This window comes from Stegostoma tigrinum, chromosome 30, assembly GCF_030684315.1.
Source record: "Stegostoma tigrinum isolate sSteTig4 chromosome 30, sSteTig4.hap1, whole genome shotgun sequence".
Lineage (NCBI taxonomy): Eukaryota > Metazoa > Chordata > Chondrichthyes > Orectolobiformes > Stegostomatidae > Stegostoma > Stegostoma tigrinum.
The window spans coordinates 19,777,119-19,796,899 of record NC_081383.1 but is presented as its reverse complement, the minus strand read 5'-3'; the positions used below and the strand labels follow the sequence as shown (position 1 = coordinate 19,796,899).

The following is a 19,781-nucleotide window of genomic DNA, read 5'->3' as shown; positions in this document are numbered from 1 at the left end:
CGTATAGAAAAACAAATTACTGCAGATGCTGGAGATATGAACTCCCTGTATTATCAGTATCACACTGATGTACTTATGTAATATATGATTTGTCTTGTTAGCATGCAAACAATACTTTTCACTGTCATCTTGGTACATGTGACAATAATAAATTAAATCAAATCAAATAAAAACAGAAAGTTCTGGAGAAACTCAGCAGTTTGGCAGCATCAAATGTTTCAAGTCCATTATAACTCTTCTTTGGATGAAGAGAAGTCACTGGACCTGAAATATTAACTCACTTTCTCTCCGAAGTAAAGCCAAACCGGCTGAGTTTCTACAGCATTTCTGCCTTTATTATTAGATAATGAAAGTCACTCTATCTATCCTAATGATGCAATTTCAACATTTTAAAATTATTATTGTCTTAAAATGAGATTGAAAACATGACGAATTGATGCTGAATGTCAACAATGTAGATTCACAAATTGATTCCCTATTTTTCATGATCCAATTTGTAATGACAGGATAAAAATGGAAAGAACTGTGGATGCTGTAAATCAGGAACAAAAACAAAGTTACTGGAAAAGCTCAGCAGGTCTGGCAGCATCTGTGAAGGAAAAAGAGTTAACATTTCGGGTCTGGTGATCCTTCCTCAGAACCTTCTGAGGAAGAGTCACTGGACCCGAAACATTAATTCTGTTTTTTCCTTCACAGATGCTGCCAGACCTGCTGAGCTTTCCCAGCAATATTGTTTTTGTCATGACAGAAGTTCAATTGCCTCCCCATCAGCCTGTTTTATTCTCTCATAGTTCACCAAAAGCACACAGCTTGGAACGTGATTTGCTATGAGCCAAGTTGCAATGTAATTTTCCCAAAGCAAAATTCACCACTTCAGGACAAATATGGTTTGCCAATAAATACCCGTTTGATTTGCAGCTGGAAACATCAAAATATTCTTATGTATATGTTGTTCACACATGCAACCTTTCTGGACCTTCATTTACAAAGCAAAGAAGAATGTGAAACAAAAATGGAAATTGCTTGAAAAGCTCAGCAGGTGTGGCAGCATCTGTGGAGAGAATCAGAACATCTACTGCTAAGTCACGCAGAGATAGTAGGAACTGCAGACGCTGGAGTCAGAGACAACACAGTGTGGAGCTGGAGGAATACAGCAGGCCAGGCAGCATCAGGGGAGCAGGAAAATTGGCGTTCCAGGTTGGGATCCTTCTTCAGAAATGGGGATGAGGAAGGGAACTAGGAAATAAATAGAAAGAGGATGGGTGGGATAGTGATAGGTGAGGGCAGGTAGGGAGTGGTGGGGATTGGTAAGTGGGATAGGAGGACTGGATAGGTGGGAATGAAGATGGGCAGGTTGTGTCAGGTCGAGGAGGCAGGAGGGAGGATGGGTGGGGCTGGGGAAAGGTAGGTGGGATGGCGATAAGTCACAGTTAAGTTACTGTTAAGCCCATTTATGAGGAAGGGCCACTTAACCCGAAACATTAACTATGATTTCTCTCCACAGATGCTGCCAGACCCGCTGAGCTTTTCCAACAATTTGTTTTTTGTTTCAGATTGACAACGTCTGTAGGTCTTTCAGGTTTTAAAGAAGAACGTGCCTTAGGGTAAGAGTTCTGCAATGTAAGTGGTTGCTTACCCTATCTGATGAAATTAACATGGCATGACAGCTGGAGATCTCATTGGGTAGATGTCAGACTCAAACAAAAATTGGTACAGAGAAAATCCACAGACGGTGACTCGATCTTTGTGGGCAGCTTTTGTCAAAGTCAGCTGCAAGCACCTTGCTGTCCTGTTGACTGCAAAGTTCAGTCTTTATATTTATTAATCACTTAGTTAACATAATAGAGAGCCATTTATCTAGGTTTGCTGATGACAGAGAGGATATTGATATAATAAATCATTTAGATGCAAGTATAAAATTCCAAGGAGACATTGTTGAAGCGAGTGATTTTAGCAGATAAATTTCAATGCATGACAGTGTGGGAAATGAATGAACAAACAAACATATGACAAATAAATGATTTCATGTTCACCATGGACAAAATATGATCCAAGAATTACTTAAATAGTTTAGGATTTAGGGCTCCATTTTCACAGATCACTTATCAGGGGTAGTTGGGTCTGAAATGCAGTTTCAAAATCTTTATAGCTCAACAACTGGAATAGAAGGGAGACAAAGTTTCAAAATAACTCTAAGATCCTGTTTAGAACACATCTGGCACATTATATGCAGTACTTGGAACACCACCTTAGAAAATCTATTTTAGTCTTGTAAGGAGTTTATTGCAGAACTACCACAAAGTCTCCAGGATACCAAGAGTTAGATTATGAGGATAGATTACATGAACTAGGTTTGTTGTTCTGGATTAAGGGTAATTTTATTGACGATTTTAGGACCTTGGAAGAAACTGATAGGTTAGAGTGGGAGAAATTTCAGAATCTTTATCTTATACAACAGGGAGAAGGAGGGCAAATGAAGGTCGGAGCTGTATATTTAGAATGAGAAAAGAAATTCTGGCGAGGGCGAAGGAGCAGGAATACTGAAAAACAGGTGGTGTAAGGCTAAGATAACGAGCACACAGCAGGTCAAGCAGCATCAGAGGAGCAGGAAAGCTGACGTTTCTGGCCTAGACCCTTCTTCAGAAATAAGGCTGAGGGCGGACATAGGGAGCTGGTTCAGCTTTGACTTGGAGGGAGGCTCAGCAAGGTAATCATGAACAAGGCCACAGACACATGGAGAGATTGAAGGTACTAGAGGGAGTGCTGCTGAGAAGTATATTACAAGAGGGTCTACTGAAGGCACTGCAACTACCTGTCGATGAACTGTAAGCATCTTTGGGTGGCTCTGGCTATTGTCTTCTACGTATGTCATCTTCTGCAGGCAGATCTACAATGGCCCAGCAGAATTGAATTTCCTCTCTATTGGCTCCTTTCAAACCACAATGGAAAATTTGTGTGTTATCTCCCATTTTGTCACCCAAAGGTACCTTCATCAGTTCACCACTGTCCTTCTCAGGAAAGCATGTCGGGATTTGTGCAGCTCACTATATTTGCAATGAGCCAAGCTCATAAGAGATAATGGGAACTGCAGATGCTGGAGAATCCAAGATACAAAGTGTGAAGCTGGATGAACACAGCAGGCCAAGCAGCATCTCAGGAGCACAAAAGCTGACTTTTCAGGCCTAGACCCTTCATCAGAGAGCTCTCTGATGAAGGGTCTAGGCCCGAAACATCAGCTTTTGTGCTCCTGAGATGCTGCTTGGCCTGCTGTGTTCATCCAGCTTCACACTTTGTTACCAAGCTTCCTAAGTTGTCTGATTTCTCTCCGTTCGGTTCCCTCATGTCTGTGGGGCTGCACAGAATTTCCTGGAATCACCTGGACAGATTCCTGAACAGGAAGAGATTTCAATCTAGCTCTTTATGACCACAGACAACAAGTGGCAGATGTGCACTCCCTGTCCAGGGAGCTGATATGAGCTTAAGTACAATACACTGGTAGATGCATCAATACCAGAAAGTCCCAGGAGCGTTCACTTGGTAAAATACCACAGCCCCTATTGCTGTGACTCTCCCAAATGCCTTTTGCAGATGCCGACTTCCATTTCACAAGGTACCTCTAGGACTCCTAACAGCCATGTCTTTTAAATTCAACCCTTTGCCATACTTTCCGAACTTAATCTGTAACTTTTATGCAGAGTCTGTTTTGTGTTTTACACCTTGAGCCTGCCCTGTGTGGGCTTTCTGACCTCAGCCAAAGCGGCTTCCTTTCTTTGACCAGGGGTATGTGTGTATATGTGTGATCGGTGGTGGGGGGGGAGGGGGTGTCATCTAGTCCACCTCCCTTGCACTCTTAATGCTAAACAACAAGAATGGCTTGCAAGCCTTGATATTAATGACACTTCTCAATCACACTCGAAGCTGGATAGACTGGGCAATCTACAACCCTTGTGTTCCAACAGTATAAGCAAAGACATGCCTTGGGCAGGAAAGATCTATGTGACTAAAGACTTGTCTATTTACCAGAATTTCCAGGAAGATGTCTGCTCTGCAGGTTCTTTCTTTGGATATCTAGTTCAGTTTGTGAATATGTTCTTTTTACTTTAGTCAAACAGCATGTGTCCATTTATGGAATTTCAATATATTGGCTGGGAATGAATGCTAAAAAGGTTCCTAACCATCACAGTTTGAAGACCATAAGAACATAACCAGAAGAGAAAGGAACAGGAGCAGGCTATTTGCCCTCTTGAGCCTAATCTGCCATTCAATAGAATCAGGGCTGATATAATATTCCTCACATTCACTTTCCTGCATTTTCCCCAAAACCCTTGATTCCTCTTCCGATCAAAAGTCTATTTATCTGAGCCTTAAATATACACAAGGACTCTTAACCCACAGCTGTCTGTGGCAAGCAGTTCCAAAGTGTACATAGCAGGGTAAAATATTGTGGGTACCCCAGAGATGTGACTGCAAAGAGATTAGGGCTGGGAGCTTATTATCCAAGGACAGACAGATGGGCAGATGGGACAGGGTTGCCATGTCAGTAAGAAATTAAATTAAGTTGATAGCATGAAGAGATATAGAGTTGGAAAGATCTATGTGGGTAGAGTTGAGGAAAAGCAAAGCAAAAATGACCCTGATGGAAGATGTGTACAGTCCTGCAAGCAGCAGTCAGGATGTGGGCAGAAAATAAATCTGGAGATCAAAAAGGTTCTATTCCACTAATCATGGTGGACTCCAATATGCAGGTGGACTGGGAAAATCAGGTTGGTAGCAGATCTCAAGAAAAGGAATTCATGGAACATCTATGAGATTTTACTTGGAGTATTTTGTGGTAGCACCCACTAGGGAGCAGGTAATTTTGGATTTGGAGATGTATAATGAGGCAGACTTGATTAGGGAGCTTAATGTGAATTAACCTCTGGGTACAGTGACCATAATATGATAGATTTTACTGTGTAGTTTGAAAGGGAGAAGCTGGAATTGGATATTATGGGCTTATAATTAAGTAAAGGTAACTTAAAAAATATGAGGGAGGAACTGGCCAGAGTTGATTAGAAGGGGAACCTAGCAGGGAAGACTCTGGAGCTGCAACGGCAGGAGTTTCTGGGGTAATTCATGAGGCACCACAGAAATTCATTCCAAGAAACAAGAAACATACTAAGTGAAGGATGAGGGAAGTGGTGGATGGCTGACAAGGGAAGTCAGGGGCAGCATAAAAACGAAAGAAAATGTATACAATGTGGTGAAGATTAGTCGGAAGCCAGATGATTGGGAAGCCTTTAAAAACCAGCAGAGGATGACTAAATAAAGTAATAGCTGGGGGAGAAGATGAAGAATGAGAGTAAGCTAGCTAATAATAAAAAAATTGCAAGAGCTTTATTTGATATATAAAACATAAGAGAGAAAGAAGGCTGAACATTGGACCACTGGAAAAAGAGGCTGGAAAAATAGTAATGCGGATCAAGGAAATGGCACAGGAGCCTAATAGGTACTTTTGCATCAGTTTTCAAAGTGGAAGACACCAGCAGCATACCAGAATTTCAAGAGAGTCCGGGGACAGAGGTAAGTGTAGTAGCCATCACTAAGGAGAAGATGCTGGGGCAGTTGAAAAATCTGAAGCTGGATAATTCACATGAATCAGATAGACTACACCCCCCGAGTTCTGAAGAAGATAGCTGAAGAGATTGTACAGGCACTGGTGGTGATCTTTCAGGTATCACTGGAGTCTGGGAGGATCGCAGACAATTGGAAAATGGTTAATGTAACACCTTTGTTTATGAAGGAAGGGAGTCAAAAGACAGCAAACTATAAGCCTGTTCGCTTGGCCTGACCTCAGTCATTGATAAGTTTTTAGAGTTCATTATTGAGGATGAGTTTGCAGAGTACTTGGGAGTGCATGGTAAAATAGGGCTGTGTCAGCCTGGCTTAATCAAGGGAACGTCATGCCTAACAAAAACATTTGGAATTCTTTGAAGAGGGAATGAGCAAGTTAGACAAAGGAGAGCCAGTGAATGTGATTTATTTTGATTTCCAGGAGGCCTTTGACAAGGTGACACAGCAGGCTGCTAACCAAGAGCCTATTGTGTTAAGGGCAAGGTACTGGCTCGGATAGAGGATTGGCTGATTAGTAGAAGTCAGATCTTTTTCAGGATTGCATCCAGCGACTGGTAGAGTTCTGCACGGATCTGTGATGGGAGCACAAGTATTCATCTCAGACATTAATGATCTGGACGATGGAACATTGTTGCTAAGTTTGTAGAAGACACAAATATAGATGGAGGGACAGGTGGTGTGGCGGAAGCGGGGAAGATGCAAAAGGACTTGGACAGGTGAGGAGAGTGAGCAAAGAAGTGGCAGATGGATTATAATGTGGGGAAGTGTGAGGTTATGCACTTGAGTAAGAATAACGGATATTTAGATTATTTTTTAAGTGGAGAAAGACTTCAGAAATCTGAAGCACAAAGGGACTTGGGACTTCTAGTTCAAGATTCTCTTACGGCTAACATATAGGTTCGGTTAGCAGTTGGGAAGACAAATATAATGTTGGCATTCATTTTAAAAAAGGCTTGAATACAATGGCAGAGTTGTACAGCTGAGACTGTATAAGGATCTAGTCAAAACGCATTTGGAATATTGTGAACAATTTGGGACCTGTATCTAAGGAAGGCTGTCCTGGCATTGGAGGGGTCCACAGAGGTTTACAAGAATGATCCTAGGTCAAAGGGTAGTGTGTCAGTACTCGGAGTTTAGAAGGATGAGGGAGGATCTGATTGAAATATACAGAATACTGAGGGGCCTGGGTAGAGTGATTGGAGACAATGTTTCCACTAGTAGAAGAGACTAGGACCTGAGGGCATATCCTTAGAGTGAGTTGAGGAGGAATTTCTTCAGCAACAAGGTGGTTAATCTGTGGAACTCATTGCTGCAGAAGACAGTAGAGGTCAAGTATGTAGGACAGAGATAGTTTCTTGATTAGTGAGAGGGTCAAGGGTTGCATAGAGAAGGCAGGAGATTGGAAATGAGTAACATATCAGCCATGATTGAATGGCAGAGCAGACTCAATGTATCAAATGGCCTAATTCTGCTTCTGTGTCTTCTGGTCTAAGATTCATAACCCTCGAAGAGAAGAAATTCCTCTTCATCTCCATCTTAGATTGATGTCACTTTATTTACCCTCTTACCCTAGATGATCCAATGAGGAGAAACATCCTCTCAGCATTTATCTTGTAAAGCCCCTCAAGAATCCAATATGGTTCAAAGAGATCACCTCTCATTCTTTTAAACTCTACAGTCCCAACGTCTTTCATCTTTGCTCATCAGAGACCAACCTGCCTGAAAGCAAAACTTCAACCTGACATCAGCATAGTGATTGTAACAAGGTCAACTGGCTGGACCTCATAGAATATGAGTTCCCTGATTAGACCAGAGTAACAGCCCCAATCAGGGAACTCATATTCTGAGGTCCAGCTAGCTGACCTTGTTACAATCAATACAGTCAGAAATCTGAATTTTGTCCCTGCTCACAATTAATTCTGCAATTGGCCATCCACCCCATTAGTCTTTCCAACTACTCCAACCAAACCCAGAAGATTCAGCCACAATGGCCAGCAAAATGAGAGTATGAGATTTGATTGACATAAAGTGAGCCAAGAAATCTTCTGTTGGCCTACAAAGATGGTCGTTTAGAAAGTTGGGGTAGGGATTATTAGGGACAAAAGGGATGAGAAATGCCTAAAGGCGCAGAGCAAGTTTAGAATACTTATACATAGTTTTTATCAGTATTTACCAAGCAAGATGCTGACAAAACATTTGAGTAAGTGGAGTTGGTAGAAGTAATGGATGGGGCAAGTACTGAGAAGACAAATGTACAGAAGGGTAGTTTAAACTTAGTCTGGGTAAGTCACCTGGTGTGTGAAGCTTGTATCTTAAGTTGCTCAAAGAAGGCGTCTGGAGATAACAGGAAAGCTTGCCACAATCTTCAGATCTTCCCTTAGATATAGGACATATGTCAGAGGGGTAGAGAATGCCAGATGAAAAGGGTGAAAATATTTAAATGTATTTCTGGTATCGTTATTTTCTGCACCCTCTCCAGTATCTCTATACCCATTCTGTAATATAGTGACCAAAACTGCATATCATATTGTATGGGCTAACCAAGGTTCAATATAGGTTTAATATAACATCCTATTTGTCAATGCTATCCCACAGGAAATAAAGTGAGATCCTTGCTTTGTCTTTTGTACAGTCCTGATAATCTTTGGTGCAACATAGCATTGCTGCTGCTTCAGAGTGACTCTATCTCAAGAAGTAAAAAGCCAGATTCTTTCTAACACACATTCTCATCTCACGACATTAACGCTGGGTACAATGGCAGAAAGAGACAATTATTAGGTTGTTGGCTGAATTAATACAAACCAGATTAACAGATGTTTGTTATTTTTGTCGGTGACGTTACTGCTGCTAATGGTTTCTGTAGCATGTGGGTCTGGGTTTGATTATCTTTATGGCTCCTCTTCAAATCTTTCGTAATGCATCATCTTTGGTAGATTTCCATGTAAACTGAATGCCTATTTCAAACCACCTCAGTATTTTTTTTAGACAGGCAATTCAATTAACATTTAAACATTCTGCTGTTAATTAAGCTCATGTTATGTCATCAATATTACAAAATCTAACATGAGACATTAGTCATACAATATACAGGCATAAAGTAAACATACATAATGCTCTAGCATTGCATGACTGCAGAATAATCAGTAATTTAGCCTCATATAGGTGTGTCTCTAGGTACAGTGCTTACAACTAAAAGGTTAAGATTAAACTATTCAATAATTGTAATAACTCTGTAGAGTTTTATATCAATTCACTGGTGACAATTAGTATCTAAAATCAAGCTGAAATAAGTAATTCAAAAGTTTCTAGTATGGAATTTGTAACTATCCTAGAGTCATCAGTGAGGCAAATTATTTTTACCTGAAGGTTTCTTCATTATTTTTTCACAAAGTGGAATTCACAGTTAATTTTAAAACATTGAGGAAAAAGACCTAGTTTAACCCAAGTAATGCAAGTCTCAATTGAAATGTGTAATTCTAAAATCACATCCTTTTTAGTGCTGACAACTTGGAGACCGTCATGGTTTTGAGACTGACAATGCTATCTGCGATACCATAAATTTAAAAAAAATTTTGCTTGGAAATATTCACAAACACAATTTTAATTCTTAAATCTAAACTGAAGAAGTTTGTTTGGAAAAAAAACCACAAAAAAAACAAAGCTGAATATGAATATAATAGTAGTGGTCAACATCAGCTGTATGCAAAAGAGTAATATATTTTTTCTGGTTCCTTTTATTGAGTCATATAATCAAAGAGTTATGGAGTGTCAGTTCACAAAGACAGCTCAGCACCACCACCAAGGACAATTAAGAATGGGTACCAAATGCTCATCTTATCAACAATAATTACATAAAGTCATAGAGTTGTACAGCATGGAAACAGACCCTTTGCTCCAAATCATCCATGCTGACCCGATTTCCTAAAGTAATCTAGTCCCATCTTCCAGCATTTGGCCTGAGTCTGTCTAAACGCTGACAGTTCATGTAACCATCCAGATGCCTTTTAAATGTTGTAATCGTACCAGCATCCACCACCTCCTCTGGCAGCTCATTCCACACATGCCCCACCCTCTGGGTGAAAGGGTTGCCCCTCATGTCCCTTTTAAATCGTTTCCAGCTCACTTCAAACCTTTTCCCTCTCGTTTTGGACTGCCTTACCCAAGGGAAAAGATGTTTGCTACTCATCCTATCCATGGCCCGCATGTTTTTTTTGACTTATTAATTTTCCTCTCTTTCTTCGTGAAGACATCTTATGGCGTACAACTTCAAGAGGTTAGCCATCATTCATGTCAGAGGAGCAGCAGTGAATGCTAGCAGCCGTATTGACCATGGGCAGAGGAGGTGAGCCCTCACCCAATGTCCATTCACTTCCTGTGAACAGGAGAGCACATCCTTAGCTGATGCTCTTCTCTGGAACTCTCCTATAGTGTTAACAGCACAGTCCTCAAGCCAGCCTGGGATATTCCTGCTCTGTGTCAATGAATGTAAACTAAGGTTTTGATAGAGAAAGTAGGGAAATACTGTTTTTGATACAGAAAGTAAGGAAAAACTGTTTCCTTAATGAACTGTTTTCTTTTCCAAAATGACATTTGGTAACCACAGGGCACATGTTTAAGCCAATCAGCAAAAGAACCAGAGCTGCTAAAAGAAGAAAAATAATTGTCAATGAGTAAGCATGATTTGAAATGTATTGCCTGAGAGAGTGCAGTAACTGATTCAAGCATGACATTCAAAAACAAATGAAATAAAAATTTGAATAGAAACATTTGCAGGACATTGGGAAAAGAACAGGGGATTAGAACTAATTGGAAAGTTCCTTCAAAGAACTAGCACAGACATAATGGACTGAATAGTGTCCTTAAGTGCTACATCATTGTTCCTGGGCTGTCTTTGTTCTTTATAAAAACCAAAAGAACTGCGGATGCTGTAAATCAGGAACAAAAACAAAGTTGCTGGGAAAGCTCAGCAGGTCTGGCTTGGAGGTGAACTTACAGGTGGTGGAGTTCCCATGTATCTGCTGTCCCTGACCTTCAAGATGGAAGTGGCGGTGTATTTGCAAGGTACTGTCTAAGGATCTTTGGCAAATTTCTGCAGTGCATCTTGTAGATAGTACACACCACCACTACTGAGCATCAATGGTGAAGGGAATACATGTTTGTTGATGTGGTACAAATCAAGTGGACTGCTTTGTCCTGGATGGTGTCAAGCCTCTTGAGTGTCAGTGGAACTGCACTCATCCAGGCAAGTGGGCAGTTTTCCTTCACACTCTTGAATTGTGCCTTGGAGATGGTGGGCAAGTTTTTGGGAGGTCAGGAGGTGAGTTACTCAGAGAAGTATTCCTGGTCTCTGTCCTGCTCTTGAAACCATTGTGGTGAGCCTAGTTCAGCTCCTGGTCAATTTTAACCACCAAGATGTTGATAGTGGGGGATTCAATGATGTCAACATCATCAATTGTCAAGGAGGGTGCCTGGTTAGATTGTCTCTTATTGGAGATAGTCATTGTCTCGCATTTGTGTAGACAAATGTCAGTTTCCACTTGTCAGCCCAAGCCTAGATATTGCCCAGACCTTCTTGCATTTTTACATGGATTGCTTCAGTATCTGAGAAGCCGTGAAAGTGCTGCACATTGTACAACGATTGGTGAACATCTCCATTTCTGGCCTTATGATTGTGGGAAGACTATTGGTGAAGCAGCCGAAGATGTTTGGATCTAGGATATTACCCTGAGGAACTCCTGCAGAGATGTCCTGGAACTGAGACGATTGACCTCCAATAATCACAATGATCTTCCTATGTGCCAAGCATGACACCAACCAGCAGAGAGCTTTCCTCCTGATTCTCATTGACTCAATTTTCTCAGACTCCTCAATGCCATGCTCAGTCAAATGTGGCCTTGACGTCACGGGCTGTCACTCTCACCTCAGCTTTCAGAATTCAGCTTTCTTGTCCATGTTTGAACCAAGGCTGTAATGGTGTAATGAATTCAGGAGCTGAGTGGCCCTGCAGAACCCAAACTTGGCATACATTAGCAAGCTATTGTTGAGCAGGTGCTGTTTTATAGCACTAATGATGATACCCTCAATCATTATACTAATCACTGAGAGTAGGATGATGGGTGCTAATCGGTTGGATTTGTCCTTCTTTTTGTTTACAGGACATATCTGGGCAATTGTCGACATTGTCCAGTAGATGCCATTGATGTTGCTGTACTGGAACAACCGGACTAGGACTGCGGTAAGCTCAGATGCAGAAAATTTTCAATAATATTGCCAAAAAGTTGTCAAGGCCCATTGCTTTTTATAATGCCTCCAACCATCTTTTGATATCACGTGGTGTGAATAAAGTCTGCTGAAGGCTGGCATCTGTGATGCTGAAGACCTCTGGAGGAGGTACTGCAAGTAAACAGACAGTCCCTTGGCTATTAGCATCAAAACTAGCCATACCAAAATGGATTCTAGGCACAGTCTGACAATGCAAATGTTTTTGTATAGGCGTTAATGAAAATTACGCTGTTTCATTAGTTTCTGATAATAATTTAGGAAGTATTTTTCATTCAAATTGATAAATAATGGAGAATATCTGCCTGATTTTGAAAGAGCAGTACTAAGTATACTGTCCTTTCACTAATGCATGTAATAAGGAGCATGATAGTCGTAAATGGATCACTGTAGTTCACTGTTGACTTCAAAAGGATAGGATTCTTGTGGAGTCTTTCGTATCAGTAACGTTGCATCACCATGTTAGATGAAATTAGCCTATAATTTTTAGCAATTCCCTACTCTACCCATAATGTATTCAGTGGAGCCATTCTTTACATCAAACAAAAATAGCCTGAGTTTTGAAATCGAATCGGTATTACATATTTCCATGTTATGCACTATCAGCAACTCGATCTCGTGTCCTATAAAATGATATTAAAGAAAGATTAAATGCTAAAGAAAGATCGAACTTCACATTGGGCATTATGGTCAAGATGCAGTTATTGCATCAGCTGGCAGTCATATACCCTACCCAATGTTCAAGTCTATTGACTCCAATAAACAGAATATTAGGCAGAGCTCATGCGATGCCACCCAGCTTTACGCTCCACCTCAGAAGTATTTCTCAGTCAATGAATTAACTGAAAAGTACCGTTCTGACTTGTGTCCATTTAATTATTAAATTTATTGAACAACAAAGACTTACAGTCAACTGGAACACCCTAACATTTCATTTTCTTAGCTCTGAACCTTGTTTCTAATAAAACCTCACTAAGTTCCAAGATCATATGGTGTCCTTTTTTTTAATCTTACTTCTGAAATATGATATAATATGACTAAGAAAGCTGTAATTCAGTTGTTTATTATGACTCAATCTTATCTTAATGTGTATTATTGTTTTTACTGACAGCACACTTACATTCAATTGCTATGTAAGTATAGTAATAGTGATATAGACAGTCGCTTGCATCAACGCACCTACTTCTGAAAAATAATGAGAAGTCAAGATTTTAAACTATAGCACAGTTGGATATATTTCACACATAAAGAAGTACTTATGCTATATTCGCCCATTCTTGGCATCTCCTATTGCTCCCCAAACATCAAAAACAAATTCATCTGGAAATGCAAAATCACCAAGGATTGAGTCCAGCGCTTCTGCAAACTCGTCTGGATTCTTCTTGTCTTTTCCAGTTTCCACCATTGTTGCAGCTGGATAGAAAAACAATGAAAATAAGGAGTAACATGCTGCATAATTAAGATGCAAAGAGATACTTGTTACATTTCACACCTTCTCATATACTTGGAACACATACATACTAAAGAGCAGCCTGATGGGTCAAAATTAAACTGATGTACCTTTTATTTTGATTATATATAAATAATAACCGAGCACGATATAAGATTGCTTAGCAACCGCTGGAATTTAAAAAGCATAGTTATGATCTTATTGTAAAAACTAAATGAACTGTGGATGCTGGCAATCAGAAATGAAAACAGAAATTGCTGGAAAAGCTCAGCAGTTCTGGCAGCATCCGTGGAGAGAAATCAGGGTTAATATTTCAAGTCCTGAGACTATATGATTTTATCATATTTATTTAGTTGGTTAGCCCAATGAGCATCACATTCTGATTAGAGTAATGGCCCCTAAGCCCTCCACACTCCCCCATTCCCCACTGTTTTCCAGCCTATCCCGTACTGCTATGATCTTTACAACCTGGTTCCACCTTCAATCCTTGGAGTCTCTCCTGCCCACCCTATCAAGAAATGCCCGTTTGGAATCACGGCATATTGTTCAGTGGGACACAGGGGTCACTGAGTTCTGAGGCAGGGCCTTCTTCCCAGTTTGGAGCCAAAGGCCTATCTCCAGCCAACTAATGCCTCACAGTTTATTAAATGGCTGCAGAGCAGCCATCACGAGAGAGAAGGAATATGTTCCCCACAAATATAAGCAGTGCAGTGCAATATCCCACCACCCAAAAAACTCTGCTTATAACAATTGTCACATTGTCAGGGCTCTATGTAACTGAACAGTGTGAGATTCAAGCTTTTTTTATTTTTAAACTTATCTATTTTTTAAGTGGCATGCTGTGATGGCATAAATTGATAACCTGACTCCGTTACTTTATGATACCTACATTAGTTCTCATAACATGAGGATGGGATGTAGATCACGTAGCATTGAAGAATTCAACAAAGTTTTCTTATATTATTTGGCATCTATATATGTACGCTACAATCACAGACACTTGCATCTCAGATTCAGACTACACATTCAAATGAGCTGTAGCAGACTTCCTTTAGTGTGTCATTCTACAAGAAGACAGAGCTTACTAAGAAGGAGACTGAGAGCTTTATGGTATTAGGTCACATGCCATGATAAATGATGACTTCAAGAGCATGTTCCTTAAAGGTATATCGCACACCAGCACAAAACAGAACCCAACATAAATAGCAAATTAAAAGAATTATCAATTCTTGGGTTTCTGAGAAATACGCAACTTGAATTAACATTGGACGTGCACATCACCCAAAAAGGTTTCAGTTAGTTGCTCATACAGTTGTTGTCATCAGTGACTCATGAGAAGGTCTCTTATCTCCGAGTCAGAACTTGAGCTTAAACCTCATTTCAAAAGCCCAAAGATAAGTTCCAGGCTGTTGCTCAGTGCAGTACTAAGAAAATGCTACGTGAGTGGAGGTGCTGTCTTTGGATGAGATGTTAAGCAGAGAGACTTTCCTTTAGTTCAATGTGAAAAATATGGCATTATTTTATAAGAAAGACAGTTGATTTCATTGTCCTGGGTATAACCTATCCCTCAAGAAGGATAACAAGAAGGATAAACATAAAAAGGATCTTATCAGCCTTTTGCTGCTTGAAGAAAGAACAAGGGGCGAACATATCTATGATTAATTCAAAAGGTATATGCCTTAAAACTATTCCAATCATAATCGGTCATGCTTGACATAGATGTGAGATATAATGTACATTGCAGAAATAATCTTGATTTCCCCTCTCTAAATTACCACTGCAAAAAGATAAAGTCACAATAATCTACCAGACCATAGGGTTACTCTCTTATTAAGGTCACGCTTTAACCTGAGGGGTTCCATGCCTCAGATGAGAGATGAGTTTGAGAAGGAGAATCCTCCATTGTAACCTCAGCTAGTGCAGGAATTGAACACTTACTATTAGCATTGTTCTACCAGCAAGCAAACCAAGTAAAGCTACAGACTTTGTGTCTCATATAGTGAAAGTTGTTTGTGAGATTGTAAACTCAATTCAAGCAAGAGCTCTTCAGCACCACTTATTTAATTCTTTGCTCAGCAAACTCAATGCTGCCAACAGTAAACTAATCCTTCATGCTGATGTTTGGTAGTTAGGTAGAAGGAAGATCCAGTTGAAAGAAGAGGCTGCAAAGACTTTTAGATCTGGTGTCTGAAATTGTCACTTTTCTTACTTCAAGAAACAAAGTGAGCTGACAGGCAATGCATGGTCACTTGACTTTGGGTTCCTTACAAACATTAATGCTGAACAAGCTGACCGGTGAAGTGCAGGGAAAGGATGGAGACTTCACATATACAATCAGTGCTGTGGATGCATTTAAGTGGAAACTGGTTCTGTGATCCTTCCAATTTAAACGAGTAAAATGCTGCGACATTTCCCAGATCTGGAGAGAATATTAGAAAAATAAAGACAAAGAGAAATGGTTCCATTCAGAAAATATCTGTGCACACCTAAGGAAGGTAGCCGAGGAATTCAACTTTAAGAAGTAAATGTGATTGAATAAATTATTGCATTTGCCTCAAATCTATTCCTTCAAGTAAACATTGATGGGTTGGCCACCAAATTCCATAAGGTGTTTGACTTACAAAGCAGTGCCAAAATTATATTAAGCTGAAAGCCAGATCAAGTACGCTGATTCTTGGGAACTCATATACGGAGAAAAATGCCTGCATCTATCATCCTATGCTTGTAAAATGGCTTAATTTCGATCCACATGCCTCTGAAACAGCACACTGTCAAATGAAGATAATGAAGTCGAAGTTAGTTGTATACAACTAACAGGCTCAAACTACAACCCAGGCTTCAAGGCGCTGGAAAAAATGGCGAGTACAGGACAAATTGAATCATTCCATACACTTGTTTCAGATTTATATAGCACTTATAAATTTTTTCTTAGGAGTTTATCTGAGTTGTACTTAAATTTAGAAAGTGAACTTGGGCTTAAAAAGGTTGAAGACCACTCATAATGCAAACCTTTCTTATTGCTTAAATGTTTCTCAGTTAGGTCTCCAATTAATATAATATAGAATCGCAGTAGAGTATGGGACAACACAGTGTGGAGCTGGAGGAACACAGGTAGCATCAGAGGAGCAGGAAAGTTGACATTTCAGTTCAGGACCCTTCTTCAGAAATGGAAAGGGGGAAGGGAGCTGGGAAATAAATAGACAGAAGAGGGGTAAGTGCTGGGGAAGGTAGTTGGATTGGTGATAGATGAGTGCAGTTAGGGAATAGTGAGGATTGGTCAGTGGGTTGGGTGGGCGGATGGGGTGAAAGAAGATGGGCAGTTTGTGTCAGGTCAAGGAGGCAGGGATGAGAGGGAGGGTTGGACATGGGATGGACATGGAGACTGCTTTTTGGAGCACCTACCCTCGGTTTGTGGCAAATGACAATACCTCCCAGTCACAAACCACTTCAAATCCCCCTCCCACTCCCTGGATGACATGTCCATCCTGGGTCTCCTCCAGTGCCACAATGATGCCACCCAAAATTTGGAGGAACAGCACCTCATATTCTGCCTGGGAACCCCACAACCCAATGATATAAATGTGGACTTTACAAGCTTCAAAATCTCCCCACCCCCAACCTCATCCCACGACCAGCACCTCCCTTTGTCCCCGCCTCCTTGACCAGTCTATCTTTTCTCCCACCTAGCCACTTCTCCCACCTCACTGACCAATCTCCACCACCACTTCCTACATAAACTCACCTCATCTCTACTAGCCTCATCCCTGCCTCCTTAACCTGTCTGTCTCCCCTCCCATCTACCCACCCCTCCCTCTTCACTGACCAACCCCCATCCCAACTCCCTACCTAGACTCACCTTTACTGGCTTCATTCTTGCTTCCTTGACCTGTCCGTCTTCTCTCCACCTATCTGCTCCACCACCTACCTTCTATCACCGCCTCCCCCTCTCTCCATTTATTTCAGAGCCTCCTTCCCCTCCCCCATTTCTGAAGAAGGGCCCAGAACCGAAACGTCAGCTTTCCTGCTCCTCTGATGCTGCCTGACCTGCTGTGTTCATCCAGCTCTACACCTTGTTATCTCAGACTCCAGCATCGGCAATTCCTACTATCTCTGGGGGAGTTGAAATGGTGGGTGACTGTTGTGTTCCTCCAGCTCCACGCTGTGTTGTCTCTGACTCCAGCATCTGCAGTTCTTGCTATCTCACAGCCGACGAGTTTTGATTTCTTTTCCTCTTTTCCTTTCCTCCTCAGCCATCTTATTTAGTGATTTAGGTTTCAGGGTCATCAAGTTCTTTATACAGTGTGATACTGAATGGTGTTTGGGACTTAGGAACTGCTCAATGTAATTCATTGTTAAGAAAATTGCTACTAGCTGAGCAGGCAGCAAGAAATGAATCAGACTCAGAGAAGCAAGTAAATAGACCACAGGTATATCACAACAAACAGCGTATTACTACCAGGGAATCACACACACTGATTCCACAATACAATCAAGGAATTATTTATGGACCACATTAAATATATAAATCTTTGCGCAGGTTCACCACAGAAATATGATTATTGGCAAAACCAACATAAAAGGACAAAGCATGTAGATAAATATTGTTTAGCTCCTACATTTTATAAATGATTCTTGTTCAGTTGTAAGACCCACGTCATCCAAAATTACTCTGCTTCCTGGTAATGCACGGTCACTAAACAAATTTTAGGGACATAATGCTTGGAATGCAGTGTTCATACCGGATACATATAGTAAAAATATCTTGAATGCAGGCTTCCCAGAACAATGCAAAAAAGAGAAGCAAATTTCGAATGAAAATTGCACAATGATTCAGATTATTCTATCAAATTTCTCCCAGTTCACCCTTGTTTGTGGTTAAGCATGATTCAAACTATTTTCCCCACTCAATTTCTCTTTAAGAATGCAGGGGAACTATTTTTGAACATCTTTATGGATATCTGCATTTGCTACATGTATCAGTTTGCTACCAATCGGCTTTCTGTTACCATAGAAGTAAAAGACTTAAAAATGGCTAGCTAACAGCTTGTTCACGTTTTAAATATTTCTGCTACTTACAGGAACTAATGGAATTCAGAGATTTATGATTCCTAATATGGTAAAGTGTGGACATCTGTGGGCTGGACTCTATCAGCTGTATGAAAACTGAGATTTTCTCTGTACATCAGCCAACAATGAACAAGACATAATATGTCACTATGCACTCTTAAGCTTTCTGTAATTTATTATTATAATAGTGTAAAATCATAGAAAGATACAGCACAGAACGAAGCTATTTGGCTCATCATACCCATCCAGGTGACAATTCCTGTCACTTATTGTCCATTTGTCCTCCTGATATTTGTCCAATTATTTTTTTGCCTGCTAATAGATCTGTTTCTTTTCCACAATTGGACATGTCACAATAAAATAAAGTGTGGTCTATCGATTTCTGTGTGCCATCATCCAAGTTAACATCTAGAACTTTGATGGACTGAAATGGTTGATGAAGAGGAAAAAACATGAAATTAATATAAATAGTCACATTAAATAACCATCCACCCAGGTTGGTTAAGCTTCTGGAAATGAATGTGAATTAAGAAAGAGACAGAGACAATCTAAGATGAAATTAATTTGATATTGAGGCCGGAAGGAGAGTCACTGGACTCAGAACATTAACTCTGATTTCTTTCTATAGATGCTGCCAGACCTGCTGAGATTTTCAATCAATATTTTGTTTTTGTTTCTGAAAATAATGTTTTCCATAAGATCAAGTAAACCGGCCAGCCAGCCTTCTGGGAAGAGGGAGAGCGGTCTAGGCCCAAAACATCAGCCTTCCTGCTCCTCTGATGCTGCTTGGCCTGCTATGTTTATCCAGCTCTACACCTTGTTATCCAAGCCTTCTGGGAAGGTGTGAAAAAGCTTTTATCCTCTATTTTGACTTTGACTTTTGTGAGAATATTCACATATGGGAGGTGGAAGCTGGCCTACAATTAAGAAGTCTTCTGCAGAGAATGAATGCATAAACAAGCTTAAACTTCAAGAGCCGCTTCTAGCAGAAAGAGATGATGGAGATACAGCACTGAACACAAGTTGAGGACACCCTCTCTCTGCTTCTCAAAATGAAAGCATGCACAGAGGCAATACAGGTTATCTTGATTTTTCTTCCCAGTGAGATCTAAGAGGATAAATGGAATATTCACTACTGCTGATGCTCTATGATATCACCTAAACAGTTGTTGTCTTAGGTTGAAATCTTACACAAAGACATCTGATAGAGTCTTATTTTTCTTTCCTTTACTGTCCTTTATACTGGAGAGTATCCTGTTTGAATTTTATATGTGTGTGTGTTTATGCTATGTGAAGTTGAGCCATTGACAGTTATGTGACACAACAGAGTTGGGAAAAGCATTTGTGTGTCATGATTGTGTGGCTTGGAGGG

General features: G+C 40.4%; 1 protein-coding gene across 1 annotated transcript in view; it reads right to left on the bottom strand.

Moving 5' to 3' along the window:
• Positions 1-13,153: 13,153 nt before the first annotated feature.
• The window catches only part of LOC125465648 (PDZ domain-containing protein GIPC3-like), a 79,626-nt gene continuing 72,998 nt past the window's right edge, over positions 13,154-19,781 (bottom strand). Inside the window, exon 6 of the mRNA XM_059638424.1 lies at positions 13,154-13,305. Within this exon, the coding sequence (XP_059494407.1) occupies positions 13,154-13,305 (152 nt within the window). The remainder of the gene's footprint in view (positions 13,306-19,781) is intronic.